The 23797-nt window shown below is 50.2% G+C and overlaps 1 protein-coding gene across 2 annotated transcripts in view; it reads right to left on the reverse strand.

Annotated features, from left to right (window-relative positions):
* Positions 1 to 11782: 11782 nt before the first annotated feature.
* Positions 11783 to 23797, reverse strand: part of Rcan1 (regulator of calcineurin 1) — a 75273-nt gene continuing 63258 nt past the window's right edge. Inside the window, exons 1-4 of one of the 2 annotated variants that reach the window (XM_029544550.1) lie at positions 19427 to 19611; positions 16880 to 17053; positions 15647 to 15806; positions 11783 to 13540 (exon numbers count right to left, since the gene is read on the reverse strand). In XM_029544550.1, the coding sequence (XP_029400410.1) occupies positions 13365 to 13540; positions 15647 to 15806; positions 16880 to 17053; positions 19427 to 19513 (597 nt within the window). In that variant the 5' untranslated portion in view covers positions 19514 to 19611 and the 3' untranslated portion in view covers positions 11783 to 13364. Of the gene's footprint in view, positions 13541 to 15646; positions 15807 to 16879; positions 17054 to 19426; positions 19612 to 23797 lie in introns of those variants that run through there. The other variant, XM_029544549.1, reaches the window with a different exon arrangement.

Below are 23797 nucleotides of genomic sequence, written 5' to 3' on the forward strand. Positions count from 1 at the left end.
CACCACAGTGAGATACTGCTGTGAGGTTACCACCACAGGAGCTGTTACGGTGGTGGCACCTCCTCTCCAGCCTCCCTGAATACCTCCATGGTCAGGAATGTCTTTCTTGTCCTAACCCACAGCCCAATGTAGAAAAAAAAAGGGGTGAAAAAACCTACCAATCCCTGAGCTTTCCATAGAAACTCACCAATCCTTGTACAGGAAAACCTGCCAATCCCTGAGCCCTCCAAGCTCAGGACTTGAAATTGCACCAATGCTCACCCTGGAAAGTTCTGTCCCCTAAGAAATCCTATGTAAGCCCTGCCTGCTGTTGGATGCAGTGCTGCCTCCCACTGGAGTGGAGGCCGCTAGCCTCCTGGATTTTCCCTCCCAGTAATCTCCTGTGGGTTGCTTGCTATGCAGCCTGACTTTGTGGAACAGCTTTGGCTGAGCAGAACTGTTCCACTTTCAGCTGGGAAAGAGCAGAGCTCTATCACTTCCCTTCAGACTGCAACACTTTCTACAGGTATGGCCTTGCTGCAGGAAATGGGCTGAGGATGGGCTTTGCACTTAAAAATGGAATCACTTCTCATTTGCTCTCATCACCTCTGGGGTTCAGGGCATAAGCACTCAGTCCCTAGTATTGCCTTTCTTGAGCTCCCCTTGAAGAAAAGATTCAGTCCTTCATCCTGGTTCCATTTGCATCCAGTCACAGCCAGATCATAAAGATTTGGATTATTCTCACTCCTAGCCCTCAGCTCATTCTTAGTAATCATTAAGAGAATAAGTGAATCAATGAATTTAACAGCAAAGGAAACTTGGTCTGAATACCCAAGGTCACAGTTTAACTCAGCACTGTACCTGCTGGGAAATTAAAGGTCAAAAGAGGCTTGTTCATCCCGAGACCTGTCCTGTCCCTGGGCTGGCTGGTTTGGTGTGTCAATTTGACACAAGTTAGAATCATCAGAGAGGAAGGAGCCTCAGCTGAGTAAACACCTCCATGAGATGCAGCTGCAAGGTGTTTTCTCAAGTAGTGATCGATGAAGGAGGGCCCAGCCCACTGTGGGTGGGGCCATCCCTGGGCTGGTGGTCCTGAGATCTATCTATAAAAAGCAAGCCATTAAGCAGCAACCTTCCACGGCCTCTGCATCAGCTTCTGCTCCAGGTTCCTGCTCTGTGTGACTTCCTGTCCTGACCTCCTTCAGTGATGAACTGCAATGTGTAAGTGTAAGCTGAATAAGGTGTGGGCCTGCTCCGAGTTCTTATTGCTAGTCCCTAGCTCTTTCTCTCCCGTTGAGCTTAGCAGACCTCACCTTGAGCTACGATTAGGACAGTCTGTCCTTACCCACCACACTCACTGACCTGCCTCACCTGGTGAGCGACCTACAGGTCTCTCTGTCAATGACAGGCTTCACAGAGGCTCTACACACTGTTCATTGTTCTCCTCGGACACAGGGAAGAGATGTTCAGGGCACTGGGCCTGGAACACAGCTGGGCTGGAGGTCACACTAATCCCCCCTACTCTCTTTAAGCCACAAGTTTCTGAAAGAAACATGAGTCTAGCCATGTCTGGTGACATGTGCCTGCGGTCCCAGCTAAGTGGGAAGTGAAGAGTGGAAAAAAACCCACAAGTTCAGGGTTAGCTTGGGCTGCATAGTGACCTTGTGTTGAAATAGAATCTGAGGCCAGGCTTGGCGGCTGTGCGTGTGCTCTTGGCATCCTCAGTGCTGAGGCAGGATGGGTGCTACCAATCCTAGGCCAACCTGGGCTACATAGTGAGCTTGTGGCTAGCCTTGACCCTGCCTCAAAAACCTAAATCAACCTGTCAGTCAATCAACTGATAGATAAATAAGCTCCCTATAAGGTTGACTATGGCTGCCATCAGGTATGCATAACTGATAGACATACCATGGAGTTATTCAGCCATAGGAAGGAGTGTCCCAACTCACAGTACAATGTAGACAAGTCTCAGAAACAGTTACCCCAAGAGGCTGAAGCCAGCTACACAAGATGCCACTCCGAGCAAAGACCTAAGCAGAGAAACCTGTTGGTAGACTTTGGATGGGTGGTGTCAAGGGCTGGTTGGGCACAGTGGGGGAGGGGCTCAGATGGAGGGGTGGGGTGAGGGCTGGGATGGAGAGGAGGCAACAGCTAGGGTTCAGAGTTTCTTTCAGAGGTGATGTATATGTTGATGAGAAGGGTCCGCTATAATTTTTATGACTGTATCAAAGCCCATCAAACAACACATGCCAAGCGGGTGAACTGTCTGTATGTGGATTGTATCTCAGAAACTCCATTAAAAACAAAACAAATCAGAAGACCAAATCCACGGGTTGTGCCTGTGAGGCATGAGACAAAGGGGAAGCAGAGGCATGTGGGAGAAGCACAAGGCCTCAGTCTCCCCCTCTGGCCTCCCCACGGCTATAGAGTCATGACGGAAGCCATCTCACCCAGTGCTCAGCGACCTGGTCAGGGCTGGTCAGCACTGATGCCGCAAACAAACGCCTTCCTCCACCCAATGAGGGCCACAGCTGAGAACGCATCTGTTTACACTCGGTTCCTCCATTTTCCTGAGGGACCCATGCACACCTGCCCCTCTGCGGGCCTCACCTGGGAGCCAACACTCACCGACCTGCCTCACCTGGTGTGCTTACTGGGTACTAGAGAGAGAGGCGGAGAGAGGTCAGACCTGGTCTCTGCCGAGGACTAGACAGGCATGTCCTCTGTAGTCAGTCCTGCACCCCAAGGCCATCAACTGACGGAGTTGTCAGGGTCTCTTAGAAAGCTGGGGATGAGGTCCTGACTTCGCACACGTTCACCAGCATGCCTGAGCTGCTGTTCTGGCTGGTGTGAACTGTCTGGTGTGAAGTCTCTTGCCCAGGCTTTGATTTTTTTTCCTGTCCCCTGTGGTGTGGAGTATCTTCCTGCGCTCATTAGCCATTTGTTTTGGTTTGAACCACTAGCCTCAGAGCATCCTAGCATCTTACCCTCTCCCTGCCCACTCCCCACCTTCTCCTCACTCTCTTCCTGTGTTACCCCCTCACCCAGCAAGATAAGGGCCTCCTAAACAAGGGGGCAGGGCTCAAGCATGGCATATTTCTGAATTACTTTTTTGATTTTGTCATATGTGGATGATGTGTGCGTAGTGGTGCCCCTGCCAAGGTGCATGGGTAGAGTTTGTCCTCCCCTCCCACCTTTACATAGGTTCCAGGGATAGAATTCAGTAATGTTCAGCAAAAACACCTCAGCTGCCAGAGTCCTCTTAATTTGCACCCCTCCCCCCCCATTGTATTTTTGCAGAACACTGCCTAGCAAATCAGTTGATAGGATACATACCCTCTCTGTCAGACAACTGGCCAGTGTGCGTGCAGATGCTCTACATCAGGGGTAGTTTGATCTTGGTTCCCTATAGGAAATCCCTCAGGAATGAATGCTATTCTGTTCTCTGATGTAGCCACGATGGTTGCACACAGCAGGTCTTAAAACTCATGAACGTGCCCTCTCCGTCCCAGCTCCTCAGACTGGGCCCATGGAGACAGACACACTTCCAGATAATTTCTGGGTTGGTGGACTTCTCGTGTCTTCAAAATGCTTTCTCAATGTTTAGTTATTTCTTGGTTCAGTTTAACTCCACTGACCTTGGGCAGGTGCGGGTTTCATAACCAGGGGCTCACAGGAGGAAAACCACTCTATCCTGGCAGCACCTGGGGGAAGAAAGGCTGAAGTTTCCATGTTTGGATACATTGTCTCCATTGAGAAAACAACTTCCCTGAAATATTTACTACATCAGGTGCTTGGCTCCCACCCACACAGTCTCAGCGTGACCGGAGGACATCTGGGCCTATAAAGGGTTAATGAAAGGGGGGAATTGAGTTGAATAGAAGTAGTTCACCCAACAGTCACTCACCAAGTAGAGACTGCATCCCAGGCCTTCTGCTAGGAAATCAGACAGTTCTGTTGAACACACTGTGGAGGTCCAGGAGAGTTGGCAAAAGAAGCCAATGTTGCCACAGAGACCAGAGAAGCAGCATTGTTGTGTAGGGAATACCGTGGCAAGAGCAGGGACACATGGTTCTTCCTAGTGAGACCAGCAAGCGTCAGGCACAATTCCTCAAAGGACAAGGAGCTTGGTAAGGGTCTGGAGAATGATGAGAGGCTGGGAGATCAGAAGATACAGCAGGTGAAGATGCAGAGGCAAGGAAGCATAGAGCCCGCCCACCACATCTGTGGTCTCCTAAAGAAGTTAGGGAAGAGAATCTACATGGTGGGAGGGGGCACTGTAGGAGGCTGAGTTTGGTCATTGAAGATGGTCAGGAACACAACCTTCACCCCTTAAAAACTCACTTGACAGCGGTGAGCAGAGTGCCTGAGGATGCTCTGCTGGCTGCAAAGTGAGAACTGGTAAGAGAACGTGCCAAGGAAGAGTTCAGAAGGTGAACATGGTGGGCACATCCTCAAGGGAGAAGAGAATGAGGAGGACTTTAGCTATAATGGATGCTGGGGACAGGAAGACAGGCAATTTCATGACTGGGTCACCAGGTGGCTCAGGGTACCCATCGCTGAGACCAGAAAACTCAAGGTGCTCTGTCTAGAACAGCAGTCGCCCACATCAGGGTCGTTCGGAAGAGCCCGTCAGAGGCAGTTCCGCCAGGAGGGCTCTGCTCTTGTGAATGAAGAAATTTGTTTATTGCCTTAGGAGAGTTGTTGCCTAGTTAGACTTGTTATTAAAGTGGGCTAGGCACTCGCTGCCCATGTGAGCCCTCCAGTCACAGTAGCAAGCCTATGTCTCAGGTTCTTTCTTATACCCTGTGGCTGAGTCCAACAGCACTTCCCCAGTCCTGCAGTCTTAGGGACCCTGTGTAGTGGACTGAACGCCCCTCCCCCACCCCACTCCCGTCCACAAAGATACTCATGCCGTAATCCCAGACTCTGCAGTATGCAATTTGAGTAGTAAAACGAGGTCCGTTGGTGTGGTCACATGACTGATCTTGGGATAGGGGGATTATCTCAGATTGTTCAGGAAGCCCAAAAGCTTCTGAAAGTATAGAATGTGTATGTCTGCCCAGTTCACATGTTGCCTCCAAGGAGCCGATGTGGAAGTATTAAGGAGTGAGATCTTGTCTGAAAGTGTCCCTTCCAAACTCCAGGTGTTGAAACTTAAGGGCAACATGACCACATTAGAAGTCGCAGCCTTAAGCGGTAGTACTCACCTGTAATCTCCTCACTCAGCACACAGAAGCAGGGGGATCCGTGCTCTACATATGGAGTTCTCGGGCTCCCCTTCGAGACATCACTGTCAGATTCATACTATTACAGAACTAAAAGCTACAACACAAACTTAGCCGTTCTGTTTTCCATGGGTCAGAAGCTCAGGTATGGTTCCTATCTTCAGGGTCTCAAGAGGCTGAAATCAAGGCAGCAGCTGGAGTTGTGTTCTCAGCGGAGGTCCAAGGTCCTCAGGCAGCACTGTGTGATAGGTTGTCAGGAGCCTGGGTTAGCTGCAGAAGGCCCTGGTACCTACCACAAGAGGAGGCTCTTGGCCTTTGCTGAGCCTGATGCTCACCCAGTGGGGCTCTGTTAGGTTCTCAGGATCACCTGAGGAGGACCTGCTAGAGGTTCCTTGAACACCATGGTACTTTTAAAGGGCTAGGGCTGCACAGATTCCCCTTAGGCCCTGCTTTGCTGGACAAACCTGTTCTCCTGTGGTGGTAGGACAGAGGTGCAGTTTGCTCTTGTTGGCGCCAGGCTAGGCCGGCCTTCCATCCATCCATCTATCTATCTATCTATCTATCTATCTATCTATCTATCTATCTATCGTAAATAGAGAAGGCCCCTCTCTCCAATAGCCTCTTGTTTATTTCTGGACAGCAGGGGGCGCTGCTGTTCCTGGTCTTCTTTAAGGACCAGCCTGATTTGGCCATGTCCACTCCAGAATCCTTCTGAAGGACTCAAAGCCAATTAATTGGCTGTATATCTCAATGCTTTTTTTTTCCTCTACGTAGAAGGACATGATACAAGGCTGTCAGCCATCCCATCATCCTCAGAGAGAGTTTTGCAAGGCCTGTCCACTCTGGGAATGGAGTGAGACTCGCGAGGGCCATCTTAGCATCAGTCAGCAACGAGCCCTAGTTCAAGCTCCAACTTGTCCCTAACATCTAGGGCTCATGAAATCTGTCAGTGTGTCCCCCCCGAAGGCAGAGCTTGAAGCAAAACAAGCCCCTCTGGGTGCCTTTGTCACCTGTCTGAATGAAGACCCCTCCTCCCTGGAGAGGACAGTCATTAGCAGGGCCTTGCATGGCTCCATTCTCAGCTCAGCTAAACAGTCTGCTGCATCCAGACCATGGTCATAGGAGGACTGACGTCCCTCTTCCGGGCTTAGCCTCTTAGTGACTCTTGTTTCTGCTTCCCTGAGAGCCGCCAGTCATACCCCATTCCTGTTGGAATCAAATACCTGTATCCTTGAGAGGAAGATGGATTCCCCCAAAACTTAGGATTTTTTGGTAATTCATGATTTCCAAAAATTCAGTGGCACAGTCTTACCTTTTATAATATGACCAGCCAGGGTTTCAGGGTTTCAGGGTTTCAGGGTTGTAGTTCCTGTCCTGGAAGAATCTCCAAAGACCCTGGCAGTCAAAGTCCACGGTAGAGACCAACAACTTCCCTCAGACCCACGTTTTTCTACACTTCACTGACAAATGTATGTTGTTGTTGAAGGAAAAACAAAACAAACAAACCAAGCACGTTCTAGGTGTATAGGAAAGCAATCATTTTTACCTTGAAGGAGGTGACTGGGGGCCAAGTGGACTCGTTACATTTCTATTTACTTTATGTGTTTGAGCGCTTGCCTGCGCATGCATATGATCGCGATGTGTTTACCGGGTGCCCGTGAAGGTTGCAAGAGGGTGTTGGATACCCCAGAACTTCAGTTATGGATGGTTGACAGGCACCGTGCTGTGTTAGGTCCCTGCAAGAGCTTCGGGGTTCTTCATTGCTGAGACATCTCTTCCTCTCCCTTGGGGTGTGTGTGTGTGTGTGTGTGTGTTGTGGCTGGGAGTGTAGCTCAGTGGTAAGTGCTTCCACGACCTGTGCATGGCTTTGGGTTTAATTGCTCTCAACACACACACACACACACACACACTCACACACACAATCAGATACATCAATGACTTCTAGAAAATATTTAGAACACTCACACGCAGATCCTGCTCCACTCTTCCATGTAACAAACATCATGTTTAAATGCGGCCAACTCTTTGCATCTCTTACATGTCTCTCAGATGATAGGGATGAAGACCTTCCTTCAATTCTCATGCACTGTCCAAGACTTGGGGTTTCTCCCCATATGCTGATTTTTATGTCAACCCGTCTTTCCTAGGCATAGCACAAATGACTCCCATTTGTGTGTGCTTTGGTGGTTTGGGGCAGATGCACACGCCTGTGATGCACATGCCTGTGTTGCTTGGTGTCACTTCTGTTTCCAGGTCTCTTAGTCAGGAACAGGCAGTGTCATTACTGAACAAAGTTCTCTCAAGTCCTTCCCAGCCATTCACCCTTGGGCCAGTCTCTGTCTTAGAAGACACCGTTTTTATGCAGCCTTTCTTCTCGGCGACCGCTGCCCAATCGCAGCCCCTAATCCCTGCCTTTAATTTCCTGTCCCATCAGCAGCCTGGCAGTTTGCAGGATTAAAGCACTGAGCTGCTTACGGGCTCACTGGCCAGAGAGACAGGAGCAGGTCTCGTTGTTTCTTTATTCTTTCTTAGAAGCAGCTCATTTTTTATTCAAAATTTTCATTAATCTATCTGTCCATTCATCTACCTTTCCACCAATCCATACCCATCCACCTATTCACCAACCCATCTATCCATACATCCCTACCCCAAATACCCAACCACCCCCGTCTATCCATCCAGTCTATCTGTCCAATCATATACTCATCCATCCATCCATCCGTCCACGTTGATCCTACTCATCCTCCACCACTGGTCTATCTATTCACTGATCCATCATTCTAATCAATTTAGTATTCATCAAATATGTTTAATGTCTACTATCAGCCATTAGCTGCCTACCTAAACTCCAGTTTCCAGCTGTTGGCATTCTGTCTAAGCCCTGCCCCACAATTACCTGGCTACAGCCAGGTGTGCCTGACTACAAGAGGGGCTGCTTGCCCCCTCCTCTCTCTTGCTCTTGCCTTCCTGCTCCCTCTCTGTCCCCTCACCCCATCCCCCCTCCTCATTCCCTCCCCGCCCCCTCCATGTGATCATGGCCAACCTCTACGTTTCCCTCTTTCTGCCTTGCTCTGCTTCTACTACCCTCTTGACTCCCCTCCCCATGCACTGCATTGTATGGTTGGTTGGGGAAGGGATGCCTCAGCATGGGCTCACAAAGGCATCCCCTTCCCCCATACCTGACTACACTTCCACAAAACATATCCCCTCTCTCCCTATCTTTTTATAAACACATCACCAGCCAATTTAGGTTCAAACAAAGAAGACAAATAATTAATTAAGCTGAAAAGACAACGGTCATTACAAGGAAGAGTGGGGCACAAGGGGACCTAGCAGCAGACTAGTGTTGATGTTCTGGGGAGGAGGCATTAATGATAAATATTTGTAGAACAATAATGTACTGGATGGTTTTGTGTGTCAACTTGACACAAGCTGGAGTTATTATAAAGGAGCTTCAGTTGGGAAATGCCTCCATGAGATCCAGCTGTAAGGCATTTTCTCAACTAGTGATTAAGGGGGGAGGTCCCCTTGTAGGTGGTACCATCACTGGGCTGGTAATATTGGGTTCTATAAGAGAGCAGGCTGAGCAAGCCAGTGGAAGCAAGTCAGTTAGGAACATCCCTCCATGACTCTGCATCAGCTCCTCCTTCCTGACCTGCTTGAGTTCCAGTCCTGACTTCCTTTGGTGATGAACAGCAATGTGGAAGTGTAAGCTGAATAAACCCTTTCCTTCCCAACTTGTTTCTTGGTCACCATGTTTGTGCAGGAATAGAAACCCTGACTAAGACACATACTGAGTTGGCTAATTACTCATCAGTATTTGTAGAGCACGGTGGGCCAGGCATGGTGATAACCGCCCCGCCTGAGACACCAAGGAGCAGGGCAGAGACAGCCTTATCCTCGTGGGGTAGACAGCATGGCAGAGCCGGCTGGGCTGGCACCGAGGTAGTATTCTAAAGGAAGCGTGCATGAGAACTGCGTGTGGTAGGACAAGCATGGGAGAAAACCAGCGGCTTATGGCTGGAGGCCCAACATCTGCCTGGCAGTCACTTCCCTGAAGACCAGTGATCAAAGCCCCAGTCTGAACCTCGGAGGGAGAGGAAATGTCGGCCGTGGGCACCACAACTCTTATCACGGGCAGATAGGACTTTCATAGTGCACCATGATGAAAATGGCCATTCATGAGCAACACAAAAGACCTCCTGGGAGAAGATGGGGTGTGTGCGGAGAAACCTGGTCTGCCTGGTGGCCATGTGGCTCGAGTCAGACTGAGTTTCCAGTGTGAATTACCTACCAGAGAGAAGCACACATCAAAGCCCCCCTCCCCCCCAGGTTGAAGTAGCCCAGATACCAGAAAAGGGAGGGAGTTTGAAACGCAGGATCTTCCTCCTAAGTCATTTTGAGGTGAATTATTCATGTGGTTTCCGTCTGAGCAGCTGACTTTTGACGAGTGTTACTGAACACGCTTATTAAATGACGGCAAACATTCCAGGCTGTGAGGGAGGATGGATCCTGGTGGCCTGTTCGGTTTTGCCCGCAACAGGCCCTCGTGCTGCATTTCACTCTTTGTGATTTAATATCTGATAAAGCTTATTTACTACACAGTTGAGTTTTGCCTGTCTCACTTAAAAATTAAAGCTCTCTGAAAACCCAGGTTTCCTGTGGACACTAAATCACAGAACAGTCTGGGAATGTCCTCTCCGCCATGCAGGGTTTGCTGATGGCAGATATAACCCCGAGCATTCACAGTGTCGAGACCCTGCCAATATTCCATTGGTTTAGCGGTCATTCCAAGGAACAAGGTTTCTGGATGACCCCAACTTACTAGTTCAGTCGGACACTCCTGAAGTCTCCATGGCTTTCATATTAGGTATTTTCTACATGTCCTCTTTTGGAGGCTTGTCCCTCTGCCTGTTACCTCAGAGAGTGATACTATTCTGGGAGGTGGTGGAAATGTTAGGGGTGAGGGCAAACTAGAGGTCACAGGTCAGGGGTTGCAGTGGGGTGTGTATCCTCTGAATTCGTTATTTGATTCCTAGTTCCTTTCCTTGTGTCTGCCCTGAGGTGAGCAGCCTTGCTTCATTGTGCCCTTGTGCCATGGTCTGGACCTTGGAACTATGGGCTAAATGTTTCCTTCTTGTTTTGTTGTTGTTTTCTGAGACAGTGTAGCCCTGGCTGTCCTGGAACTCACTCTGAAGACCAGGCTGGCCTCGAACTCAGAAATCCGCCTGCCTCTGCCTCTGTCTTCCAATGCTAGGATTAAAGGCGTGCCCCACCACTGCCAGGCAAAAATCTTTCCTTCTTTAAACTGTTTCTGATATATGTCATAGCAGCAAAATGAGAACCACACACTGTTTAAGAACTGCATTTGATCTACAGCCACATATATCCTGACCTGCCAACCTTGCGTCTGTCACTCATGTTGCTGAACCCCTCCCTCTCAGACCACAGTCTGTCAGAATCTTAGGCATGCTGTTATGCCTTCAGACCTGAGTGGTCTAGTTAGTAACTGTTCAAACCTTCAGCCACTCGTGCCTACCACAGAACTACTCAGAAGAGGTCTTCCATGTGGGTGTCTGGTGACCTGTGAGTTCTCTAGAGTCAGCTTCTTTGGTAGCTTATTTGGGGCAACCACCTTTCCATCGCATCTCAGTTACTCAGCAACACCCCAGCTTTCCTCTAGGGTTATTTACAAATTAGTACCTGGGGCAGCATGCCGCACAGTCTTGGTCATCTAGAATAATGGAGGGGAACTCCACAGTGTGTTTCTATTTAGAAATATGTCCATTCCATCTCCAGGTAGTCAGTGAGTGAATCTCTTCAATAATTAGCTCTGAGCCACTGGATTTAAAAGGGTAGCATAAAATTTTCCAAGGAGAGGGATATTTAATGTTAACCATGATCAAGGTTAATGTCTCTTTATCAAATAATTGTTGGGACTTTTGCAGCCTGGTCAGGAGCTGTGAACCCCTATTCCAGAGCAAAGGTGCCCAGAGCTTCAGATCTTCTGAATGTTTTTTATCTAGCATAGCAGGTAAAAATGCTTGTCGCCAGGCCTGATGGCCTGAGTTCAGTTCTTGGGACCTGCATGGTCAAAGGAAAGAGCAGATTGTCACCAGCTGTCCTCTGAGCTACACACATGCAGCGTGGGATTTGACTACACACATACATCTATATTACATACATGTTTTAAAGTGTGGTTTACCTTACTTTCTCTGGATAGTCTATTTAGTAGCGAACCCCTCAGATTGGCAGGCATTACTGAAGGTGGGGGTGGAGCTAGGTGTTAGGAGTGCTTCCCTGGTTCATATTCAGCCTTGGATTTAATTCCCAGCTCCATACGTGAATGAATGAGAGAATGAATGAGCGAGCAAGCGAGCAGCTCAGCAGAGGCGCTGGTGAGCAGGGCTGACATCATAAGATCGTCTGTCCCCTGTACAGAGGAGATGCTGAGAATTTTAACTCTGGTTATCTGGCCTTCCTGAGTGATGTGTGCTTGATACAGAATTATAAGTAGGAGTTGGTACATGATGGCCACCTCCTACACTGGTCCCAGAAAGAAAGCCAACGACGTGTCCAGAAGAGCATATTGTGCTGATTTATTATAGAATGCAGTTAAAAAAAATATCTTTGAGGTTAGCCTCTCCGGTTCAAAGTGCAGAACTAGAAACACTGGGCCGGCGGCAGCAATGGGATGGCCTCCCACCTTTGGGCTCCCTCCCACCGAGCACTGGAAACAGGGTTTGGAGAACAGCAACCCACTTGCTCCCCAGGGGAAACCACCTTCCGAGTTCCCAAAGCATGCACTGTTAATTGGCATTAGGTTATTCAGAGTGACAAACTTTGTAATGGCATTGTAAGACCAAAATAGAATACCTATTTACCAGATACACACACGATGACTAGAAAAGCAGAAATTCTCAAATGTTCACTGAGTGTCGTGGTCATCTGAATGAAAGGGGAAAGGCACTATGTCCCTCTAGGAACACACGGCTACGACGTACTCCACATGCTCTGATTCACCCCATTAAACCTATGACAGTAACTTCTACCACGTACAAGTCGTCCTCTAGGAACACACGGCTACAACGTACTCCACATGCTGATTCACCCCATTAAACCCATGACAGTAACTTCTACCACGCACAAGTTGCAGGCAGCTTTACACTCCCTCTGCTCTACTTCCACCCAGGTACAGACAGGTACTAAGATATGCTCTTGGCTTTATTTACAAGTTTATCTTCATGTTTCAATGGGGGTGAAAAACTGTCTCGACCAACAGTTCCCAAAGCGGGTTCGGGCTGAAATTCACACACAAACCACTACATGAAGGACAATGGAGACCAGTGCTGAACACAAACACCCAAACCAACCAACCCTTCCCACCCGAGACAGACGGCAATCCCGCTGCTCTCCCACAGGTTAAGCTAAGTTCTACTCGGGGACTCAAGATCAACTTCTTTTGCAGGGAAGCACAAGTGAGGCGGTGCACCAGGCAGGGTGACGTGTGAACGTCTCCAGCCTCGACCCCATGCGCAGAGACTACCAGGACGCATGGTAAGAGTGTTCCAGAACTTTCCTGGCTTCCCAAGATGGAAAACAGAGTAATTTCCTATGTGACCAAAGGCTGGTCTTGGAACCCAGTAATACACATGCATGAACGTCAGACCATGGGGAAGGAACAAGAAGGACAATTCTACACGGTGCAGGGGTTGTCCCACAACCTTTCTGCACTGGACACTTGGTGGCTTTGGGGGTGTGTGCCTCTGCCTACCAGTGGGGGCGCTGCACCCTGAACTCTGGTTGGAAACAGAAATCTCTCCCTGGGCCACCAGTCAACCTGTCTTTGCCAAAAACAGAGCCTAGAAAAGAGCAATTACAAAAACTATCAGTTTTCTCAGGATGTCCCCAGTGTCCTTGTGTGATTGCCACACATTCAGTGAATGGCCCAAGACAGTCCCAGATGCTGTGGACATGGACTGAGGGGCAGCATCAGAACAAGGAGAGGAGGCCTTGACTCTCTTCTGAGCAACATGAACTGGAATTTCTGCCACAGTGGTCACGGCTGTCGCCTCCAAAGCCATGACCAGCCACCTGCACAGTAAAGATTCCTTCCCACATTGGGATTCAGAACGCGCTGTCTCGGTCTGTGCCGGTTCAGCTGAGGTGGATAGGTGTGTACTCTGGCCTCCGCGTCTGGATGATTTTTGGCTTGGGTCTCTTCATCCTCTCCATCTCTTCCTCTTCCTCTTCATTCTCTTGGTCACTCTCGCACACGTGGACCACCACACTGGGAGTGGTGTCTGTCGCTGCATGCAGCTCATACTTCTCTCCTGGGGAAGGAAACAAGCGCACGGTGAGCGGTGGCCGGGGCTTGTCCTTGAGGATGGCAGGCAGGGACCTGGGGGGACACCAGGGTTTGCTTGGCCGGCCACTTTTTGCCTGTCTTCTGATAGGCTGAGAGACTTAGCCAGACCCAGCCTGCCCTTGTGCCTCCTCATGGATAGCTTATTCACAAGACAGAACATTTGCACCACAGAATTGCTCTCAGTCAAGCACTGATAGCTAACCTTTCTCATGTCCACCAGGGGCTCCCAGCAGCATTCGCAAAGGGCGGTTATGGGAGGCAAACACCACTGCTGGAGACACATGTCCTGTGGGTGGGGCTCCAGAGCAGGCAGCCCCATGTGAATCTGCCCAACCTTCTCATCCTTCCCTTGGTTTTATATTGTTTGTATGGGCTGCCTGGCACTCAGTGATGCCTGCTGCTCTTACCTCACCTTCTGGATGCTGGGACCAGAGGTTCTGCACCACCATGCCTGACTTATGTGACACTGGAGGCCAAGTGCACCTTCAGCCACACCATCCCCTCTCCCTTCACCCTCTTCCTTATTGCTCTTCTGGGCTAGCCTGAGCTTGCCCAGGCTCAAGCACCTTCACACCATTGTGGTACAGCAAGATTAGGATGGGCCTTCTGTCACCAAGAAACCTGGCTGGAAAGGAAGGGTCTGGGACGTCCCTTGAGGGAGGTGGCATGGCAGAGTGGTCGTGTGTGGTAGGGAGTGGATGGAAGACTTGTCCCGGGCCTGTCTCACTTCTTTGTGCCCTTCGTCTCCTTTGTAAATGGGGCAACAAAGGCATCGGTGGGGCCATTTCCATGAGAGAACAAATCCCCAATGCCCAGCGGTGGGCTCATGACATACATGCCTTGACAAATGCCACCTAGATTTACAAATGGAGGGCACTGGGGATGTAGACTAGACAAGAGGTGCTTGCCAGCAGATGCAAGGCCCAGGTTTGAGCCCTGTTGTTGAACCGGCTAAGTTTCAAGCTGCTATAGCGGCTTGGTGAGGCTGCCTGCCCACTTTCTAGACTGCTCCTTAGATGTGGGAGGCATGGCACTTGTGAACAAGGCGGCAGCATGGCCTCTCCCACCAATGAGGCTAGAGAGCGAAGGAGCTCGGCTCTCTTCGAGTGTGGAGGGCTGCTATAACTATCTACCCTTGGCCCGAAGGCAGAACTGAGATCACATACAGCAACACACACATCCAATAACATACAGAAACGGCACTAACTGCGTGGATGAAGGTCAGACTGCCCTCAGCAGGGTGCCTCCATAGCCCTGAAGGCTGAATGAAGTGTGCTGGCTCTGTGTGTGGAGAATTCTGTCATGGCCCTGGTAGGAATGTGTCAGCACCTTCATTCCTGGTCTGGGTTCATAAAGACAGAAGGCTTGCCTCAATTCCTGCCTCTGGAATAGACTGGTCCTTTGCGGCAGATGAAGGTCTGTGTCCATGTGTAACACACCCACAGACTCGGAGCCCCATGGTGAGCCGTCTCCTTGCTCACACTGGCCGTTTCCACTTTTGACCTTCATGCTACAATTAGCACTAGTAACGTGAGTCTCAGTTTGTACCATGGGAGGAATTTCCATTTAGGCCGTGTTCTCAGAAATGTAATCTTTCAGCACGAAACTGCTGATGAGCCATGAAAATAAAACCCTTGCCCTAAAGGAACGTCAGATGACGAGGGGCTGATGGGCAGTGTTGATTTGGCGTGCTGTGTGGGGTGAGAGATGCGCACATCCCCGCAATGTAGACCTTCCTCCCACCCACTACGGAAGCCAGGTAGGAATGACAACCGATGTGAACTCCCTAGAGGTTGGTCTGTTTGCCGTTCCCATCCCACCTGGAACAACATGATCTGGGGTCCGGAGTAAGCCACACGGGTGTGCCTGCTGGGTGAAGGGATAGATTCAGGGGATGCTTGGGGGGACAGTGGTGCACAAAACCCACAGATTGCTACCATCTCCTGGAACTCTCCAAGGGGTGCACACTCCAGCATGAGCTGCAGCAATGTGGAATAATGCAGGGGTCACACGTGGGAGGCCCAGGGACCCCAGAGTGTCCCCATCCCTCCCACCTGAGGGTGCTGCTTACCTGGCCCCAGCTTGGAGATGGCATATAAAAGATCATAATTTATGACCGGGGTGGCATCTTCTACTTGTTTCCAGCCGACGGGAGGAGAGGCCGGTGGGGAGATGAGGAACTGTTTGTCTGGATTGGGCGGAGCCAGGTGTGAACTTCCTATGTGTAAAGTCTGAGGAGAGAAATGAGTTCATCATTATGCAGCGTGGTTGCGGCAGTTCACGGAAGCTTCTGGAAGGCAAGCATGCAAGGGCAGGCTGATGGTCAGGTGCTGCGCCAGGTACAATTCCAAGAAGCAGAAAAGTGGTCTGTACATGGGTGAAGGTAGAACTGAATTCCGGTTTTGGTGCCTGTGTTGGTAAACTTTTCAAGTGTCTATGACAACCCTGGATGAAAACTGAAGGGGGAAGGACTTCTCCTGGCTCACAGTGCGAGAGGGCGCAGCCATCATGGGGAGGGCAGAGCAGATGTCATGTTAGCGAGAGGCTGCAGAAGCCTGTGGTAACCTGTTACGTGGTGCCAACCAGGGCCCTGCTAGCCCTAAGCTGGCTGGAGGTGAGCGGGACAGCTGAGAAGGAAGGAAGCGGCCAGTGCTGAGGTCAGAGGGGCCAAAGGCGCAGTAACATCGGGGGTGGGGTGGGGTGGAGGAGGAGCTTCGGAGCCTGACAAGGACTGGTGTTACCTTGGGAATAACATTCTAGAAGCTGCGATCTACCAGTCCCTGTTACAGTCAGAGGGAAGTTGGGAGCTGCCTTGAAGGTGTACCTGAGGTTGGCAGAGCAATGGACAACCCATCCACAGCCCCCTTTTCTGCACCTCAGCTAAGAGTCTCAACCATGTGATGACCCCCGCCCCCACTGACAGCCCTGTGCTGATCTGAATACAGGCTTACAAGGTGAGCCGTTGAGAACCTGCACTGGCTTGAGACAGCTCTTGACGTGTCCTTGGCCTAGTCCCAGCTAAGGTTACTAGTGTGCAGGGGTGGCCAGTGGCACACTCTCCCCGCCCCCCACCCCAAAGCCCCCTGGACCAAGGGAGCTCGCTTTCCTTCCTTCACGGTTTAACCCAGGAAGGTCCGGGCTTACTGTCCCCTTCACCCGATCCCTTTACACAGCAGTTGAGACCCTAAGAACTCAAGTTCAGAATCCTGCCTGTTTTGAGGTGAACTCGGTTTCCAACGTATAACACAATCAGCATATAAGGTGCGTTGCCGGGAGGAACCCACTTCACAATGAACACACTTACCTGGGCAAAATACAACTTCATTTCCTTCCCCAGGAACTCGGTCTTATGCAGCCGCAGCCTGGCATCGGCCGCAGATAAGGGGTTGCTGAAGTTTATTCGGACACGTTTGAAGCTCTTAAAATACTGGAAGGTGGTGTCCTTGTCATAAGTCCTGAAGAGGGATTCAAATTTGGCCTGAAAAATAATAAAAGGGTTTAAAATTCACTGTGTCCTCAGTCACTGTCCTTGGTGAAGAAGTGAGTGATCAGTCACTTCAGGATACCAAAAGTCTGTGTTAGAGAACAGCGTGTCCCACTAAGGGGCTTCGCTGTCTGTTACGTTGGCGCCGGGAGGCCTTGCATACAGACAGACACATGAGCTCATAAGAAGGAGAGAAGACAGGATCCAGTGCACCACAGCCATCTAACCAGCAGAACAACTAACTGCACCACATCCACAGCCCCCTTTTCTGCACCTCAGCTAAGAGTCTCAACATCTGGTGACCCTCGCCCCAAGTTTCTAACGTGGGACAAGACTTTCCAAGGAGGTACAGTACAGTCAGGGCGTTCATTATCCTAAGCCTAATATCCTGTGACCTCCACCCACTAGCCAACTCCATCCGGAATGGAGACTGTGTTCTTCCAGAATTTCTTAAGGGCCCAAGGCCCTGCAGCAGATTTGAAGGGGTAGAGAGGAAGAACCTTTTGAAAAACTGAAGAACAAGGAACAATGGCTTTAAAGGCGGAACTGCACGGTGGGTTTATCTCAGTCTGTTACTTTTTAACTCTCTGAAGAAAGAATACTGGTTTAAGATTGAACAAGGTGCAAATGGGCCCTCTGCCCAGCCGTGGCTTTCATGCAGGTAGATCAGCTCACCCTGGTGTTGTAAGGGTTGCTGAGAATTATGAAATATCATGAGCTCTTAGCATGGAAAGCCCAGATTCGGGGATTACAAGCTTGGCTCTTGGCTTCTGGAAAAACCTCATCAGCCTCCTGGAAAAGGCTGGGGAGCCCCACCCTCTCCTGAGGCCCTGTGTGGGGAGGGGAGGAGAGGGGCTGCACCTCCTGGGGACTCCGGGAAGATGCTTGAGCTGTTAGATGCCAGGTGCTTTCTGAGTTCCACTCTGAACACTCACAGGGCCATTTGTGGGAACTTCTGGAAGGAGGGGAGTTGAGAATGCGGCTGGCAGAGATCCTGCATCCTGAGAGGTGTTCTCAGCACAGGAGAACACCTGAGGCACAAGAGGGTACACTGAGTCAGTCATCTTCAGGAATAAAGGCCTAATGGCTTACACCTGAGCCCTTTCCTCTCGGAGGCAGGAGGCAGAGGAGCCTGCAGGTCTCCCACCTTGCTCTCAGTACTTCCTGGCTTTTCTTCATTCCAGGAACATTTCTGTGTCCCCACTAGGGGCTCGCAGAAGAGATGGGTGTGGAGAAAGCAGGGCTGACTTCTGACCTGGATGTCGCTGGCTGGGCCATGTCTCTCTTCCATCTCTCTTGGGCACTGGGTGAGTTTCTGGCTTAAGGGTTTCTTGGTAAAGCTGAGATTACGCATGACCTCATCAATAGGCACTGTGACTGTGTAGTTTTGAAGTTATGATTCAGAATTTGGGAGAGATGACTTTGGTGAATATTTTTAGAATGCAAGTCAGGGCTCAGAACCAAAGCACCAGAGAACACACACTCTTGCCTAATCCACACCACCACACATTTATGAAATAATCTTATTTGTTCTAATAGTAGGTACCTAGCAGTGACAGTTGTATTGTATCTCTACTTAATTAAGGAACAATTGAATGGTTTCACTTATCAGGCTAAAAACACTCAGCACAAAGTCTGTAGTATGTCTATGAATACAGTGTATTCTACCATCAAGTTCAAGAACTCCTGTCCCAGTTTCTCAAACATTATACACAATTAGCTAACAATAACCAAACCCTCTACAGGTCCTAATATGGCTTGAATATAAAGCATAGCACACAAACACCATCCCCACTAAAACCCAGAACATATTCAGTATCCATTCATCTATGATTCTTACTAAAGATCAATTAGATGGCTTGGTAGCAACCAATGGGGAACCCCTTCCGCTGCGCAGAGATTAAGATGGTAATCACTTGGGTGAGAGCCGCCCTACACTGAGTTCTAGTATTTGCTTTGTCTCCATTTTTTTCTCTACTCAGAAAGACCTGAAAGCTGGAGGCAGACCCCTGCCATTACTGTACGCAGGCAATCCATTCACAGTATTCATTTCCCACGAGGGACTCCAGGCACAAGAGCTGGAAAGCAGCTTCCCTCCGGAGTTCACCAGAGCCCAGCACGGCCACACACACACAAAGTCCGCACCTCCTACGCAAGGAACCTGGGAGCATTCAAAGACGCTCTCCCCAGATCCAATCCCAGTTAATTCTTCAGGCAACAGCTTCTGATTTTCAAGGCTATAAATACTTTGGGGCTTACATGATAAACCCCCAGGGGAGAGCCACCCACCCCTGAGTATTTTGGCTAATTGTGATTAGCCTCGTGCTTGGAAAATGCTCAGAAATCACAGTTCGTCAGAAGGCTTACCCTGGTCTCACTTTCGCTGAAGACATCATCGTTTGCCACACAAGCAATCAGGGAGCTAAAATTGTAGTTAAAGTCCCTAAAATGCATTCTGCTTTTTCACAGGGCAGACGCTTAACGAACGACTCGCTCTCAGTCAAGCCCAAGCTGGAGATTCCTTTGCAAGAGAGCGAGCGAGACCACGGGTCCGTTCTCCGGCCGCAGCTTATAAAGCTCCGTGGAGAGCCAGCCCCCTGGGGGCGGGGAGGGCTAGGCTTCCAGAGCGTCCTGTAGACAGCAAATTCCTGAGTCAAGTCCCGCATGCCCTCGGGCAGACAGGGACAGAGTGTAAGTTTCTACTGGAAAGAGGTGACGTCAACACCTTAGTCATTTTCCCTATGCTAATTACCTCTGCTCGGAGGGTGGAAAAGGCGCTAAGGTTTGCTGAGCCTCTTTACCGCCCCTCTTGCGGCATAGTTCCCACTGGTAGTAATTCCACTCAGCCGCCCAGACAACGTGCTTCTGGCTTAAGATGGAAAATGTTACAAAGGAGGGAGGAAGGTCTGTGGCTGTAAACAGCTATTAGCCTCCAGGGAGTCCTAGGGCTTTGAGAGACCTGGCAACGCAAGTCTTGCTAGCCCTGTTATTTCCTGAAAAACCTCAACTGATGTGTCTTGCTGGGCATCAGAGAAACATTTTGAAATCTGTCTTGGTCAGTGAGCTGTTTTTTAAGGAAAATGGGGAAAGTTGGGTTTGTTTTGAAGTGCAGTGTTTTTACCAGCTCCGCATGTGCTTCATTGGATGAAAGGCCCAGCTCTCAGCGGATGATGGAAGAGCACCCAAGAGCCTCCTTTGAAAACTTCCCTACTGTAGTTGCAGGGCCAGGGATGGGCACCATTTGTGGGTTTCCTAAAGGGCTCAAGGAATCCAAGCAAAGAATGTCCTTTCTTTGACAAGAAAGATGGCAGAGGACGGCAGGCATTTGCCAGGGCAACAGAAGTCTGACAGAGAATCCGGGGTCTGAGCCTGAGGGGGAGCCCTGCTCCACAGCTAAACACTTTTTCTTTTTATCAGAAAAGGAGGAAGAAATGGAAAGAATGCAGCTTATAACCAATAAGCATGTCCAGCCAGGTCCTGTGCCTGTGAGGGGTGGGGGTACCAGAGCGCAGATGACAGTACCCCCCCCTTCTGTCCAGAGTGCCAGGCCTACTTGTAACTACCAGTCTGAATCAGTCAGCCCTATCCCCCCATCCCCCCACCCCATCTCATTATCTCCTGAAGGTCTTCTCTAGGCTAGGTGGAGTGTCAGCTTTTAAATGTCCACAAGTTAAGCCAAACCTTCCACATTGAAAGCTTTATTCAAAGTAAGTCAGTAATTATGAACAATATATGTGAGCAGAACAAACAGGACGCATTAATACACACACACACACACACACACACACACACACACACACACACACACACACGTCTTCTCAGATGAGCAAGTGTTGCTTAATTTCGGAGCCTGGCGCCTTGCTGCCAGCCGTGGGGTTATGTAAGAACCAGCCACGGTGTTCCGGTGTTTGCTTTGCCAGATTACCCAGGGCTGCCAACACCAAAAGATTTAGATGAATTTATACTAAAAATGTTTGGGATGCTGAGCAGAAGGTGCGTGTCAATCACCAGGATTCTGAGGCAGACTGTCGCCAAAACAAGCTTATCAAAAGTTTTCAGACAGCATGGTGAGGGGCAGAGGGACTCCAAGGAGAATCAGGTCTATGAGGTAAAATGGACGTAGCTTCTTAGAGGGTCTCATAGGAGCCTGCAGACAGACTCTCTGATTCTCCAACGGAGAGAAAAGTAGGGGAAGAAAATATGCCACCAAGAGCCTTTTGATGTGCCCTATATGTCTACCCTGCCAGTCTACAAACTCACTAGGGAACTGAAAAACCAGGGCACCTGGAAGTCTGTTAGTGCAGACTCCTAGACAGTGCTCTCAGAAGGATGCTGACCAAGATCTGAGGGCTGCTGCAGGAACTGTGGGGGTAGGGGGTAGGGCTGCTGCAAGAACTGTGGGGGTAGGGGGTAGGGCTGCTGCAGGAGCTGTGGGGGTAGGGGGTAGGGCTGCTGCAGGAGCTGTGGGGGTAGGGCTGCCGCAGGAACTGTGGAGGGGGAGGGCTGCTTCAGGATCGGTGCTTGGAATCCTATTTCTTTATTACTGCAACTTTTCCTGGGCACATAAAGATCACCTTCCCTCTGTAACTTCTTGGAAAAGCACTGCTTGCAAAGCTTGAGAACCAGCCATGGGCAATCGGTGGTTTCTAACAACCTGGAGACCATCACAGAGGATTAAGGGAGGCAACTCTGACATCACTTCAGATTAAGGGAGGCAGCGCTGATTTGGAGATTCCAAGGCCAGAGCCAATGCTTAGCCATCCCCGTCAGTTCTTCCCAGACTCGACTCACTTGCTTCTATGACTTTTATCTTCTGCTCTGATGCAATCTCACCCAAAGGCAGATGCTTAGATCTCACACAAAGCCTGGGCTACTGCCTGTGGGGACCCTGGCCACGCTTGCTGACGACACCCACCTCCTCTGCAGGCTCACCCACATGGCTGTCTTCCTTCATCCAGGTGTCAAATGGCTTTCCCAATCCTCAACTCAATCTTTCCAACAAGTCCGTCCCCGAGTATGAGCTGCTTTCTGGTGGGGGGGGGGGAGGGGGGCACTCCTCAGCTTGCCCTACCCAGGCAGCAGCCCATTCCCACTCTCTTCAGGACTGAGAAAACCTCTGGAAGTTCCCTCCAGGCAGCCTGGGGACACAGCCAACACTGAGGCCTGGAGAGAAACTGGCAGTCACTGAGGGGGGAACTGCTCTAGGAGGGGAACAGGGAGGCCGGGCTAGAACCTGTGATTCCCTAACACTGGACAGAAACTCAGCCTCAGGGCCGGGCGCTCCTCAGCCCTGGGTTTGACCCCCCACACTGCACGCACCAGTGTGATGCACGCCTGTAATCCCAGCTCTTGGAAGGTGGAGGCCGGAGGATAAGAAATTCACGGTTATCTTTGGCTAAATCGTGAGACCCAGAACAGCCTGGGCTACATGAAAGTCTGTCTAAAAAAGAAAGAAAACAAAACACAACAACCCCTCCTTGAAAATCCAGTCCCCAACTGAGGTTCAGATTTGGGAGGCAGCTCAGAAGTAAGATCTGGGAGAAATGTGCTGTGTGGCCTTCCCTGCTGTCTCCATCACTGCCCACGGTTGGTTTCCAGGTCCTGGGCGGAAGCAGCATACAGCCCGTCCTCAGGTCCTTCCTGCTTCCCCCTCTGCTGACTAATTTCAAGTCCGATAAGCTGCTGCATGCTGAAATATGCCATCCCCTGCTCCCTCATCCTTCAGGAGAGTGACATGATGGGAAAGTGCTGGGGACACTTTGTCATATGACGAACACAATCCCACTGCAACTTGGGTGCCCTTTAGGGAAACCAGGGGGCTGCCATCAAGTTACAGAGGGAAGCCGATGTTCATGTTCCGGAGTTGGGCTCATGCTCTGAACTAGAATGTGGGAGACCCAGAGCTGTCCTTGCTCCCTCAACACAAAGGCCTGGTTAGTAGTTCCCACCCAGTGGCAGCCACCTCACAACCTGAAGAAGAGCAGTTGCCAATGTTTACACACTGGGAGCTTTCATGCAGAAACGGAATTTCAGATTTTTCTGGTAGAACAGGGAGAGGACATGGCTATACAGCTATGTGCCCTGTGTGGTTTGAGCTATGTGGATGACCTTGGGACATACTGATATTCTCCAATACTAGTGTCCCAGTGTCACTACCCATGGGTGTCTCACTGGGTGGGGTGCTCTAACACAGGCAGGGCAGCTTGGCCACCCCATGGCTTGCACTGCCCCACCTATAAAGCGTTGTCCTGTCAACTTCTGACAGCAGGTCTTTAGAAGTGTTTATTCCCTTTTCATTTTCAGAGCCCAGTCACAGGGATGCCACTCTCCTTGGTGACTTGCTGGGCACTTGAACAATGGTCTTTCTTTCCTGAAAACATACTGTAAGCTCCAGAGAATTATAAGACAGTCAAGGGGATGGGGATGACCGAGACACCACTCAATTGTACAGAAACCACTATTGGTTCCAATAGCAATCGCCAGTAAGAAATTATGTTACCATATGAAGGAGAAGTGTTTAAACACAGGCTCAGGTGGCACTGTTCTGGAAGGCTAAGGAGCCATTAGGAGGTGCAACCTAGCTGAGGAGCATAGGCTAGTGGGAGAGCCTTTGACGGTTAAGCCCACCTCTCCTTCAGGACCATCTCTGCTTCCTAATCCAGTATAGGATACAAGCAAGTCCCTGCAGCAAAGCTCCCACAAGTCCCTGCAGCAAAGCTCCCACAAGTCCCTGCAGCA

This window comes from Mus pahari, chromosome 12, assembly GCF_900095145.1.
Source record: "Mus pahari chromosome 12, PAHARI_EIJ_v1.1, whole genome shotgun sequence".
Classification (NCBI taxonomy): Eukaryota; Metazoa; Chordata; class Mammalia; order Rodentia; family Muridae; genus Mus; species Mus pahari.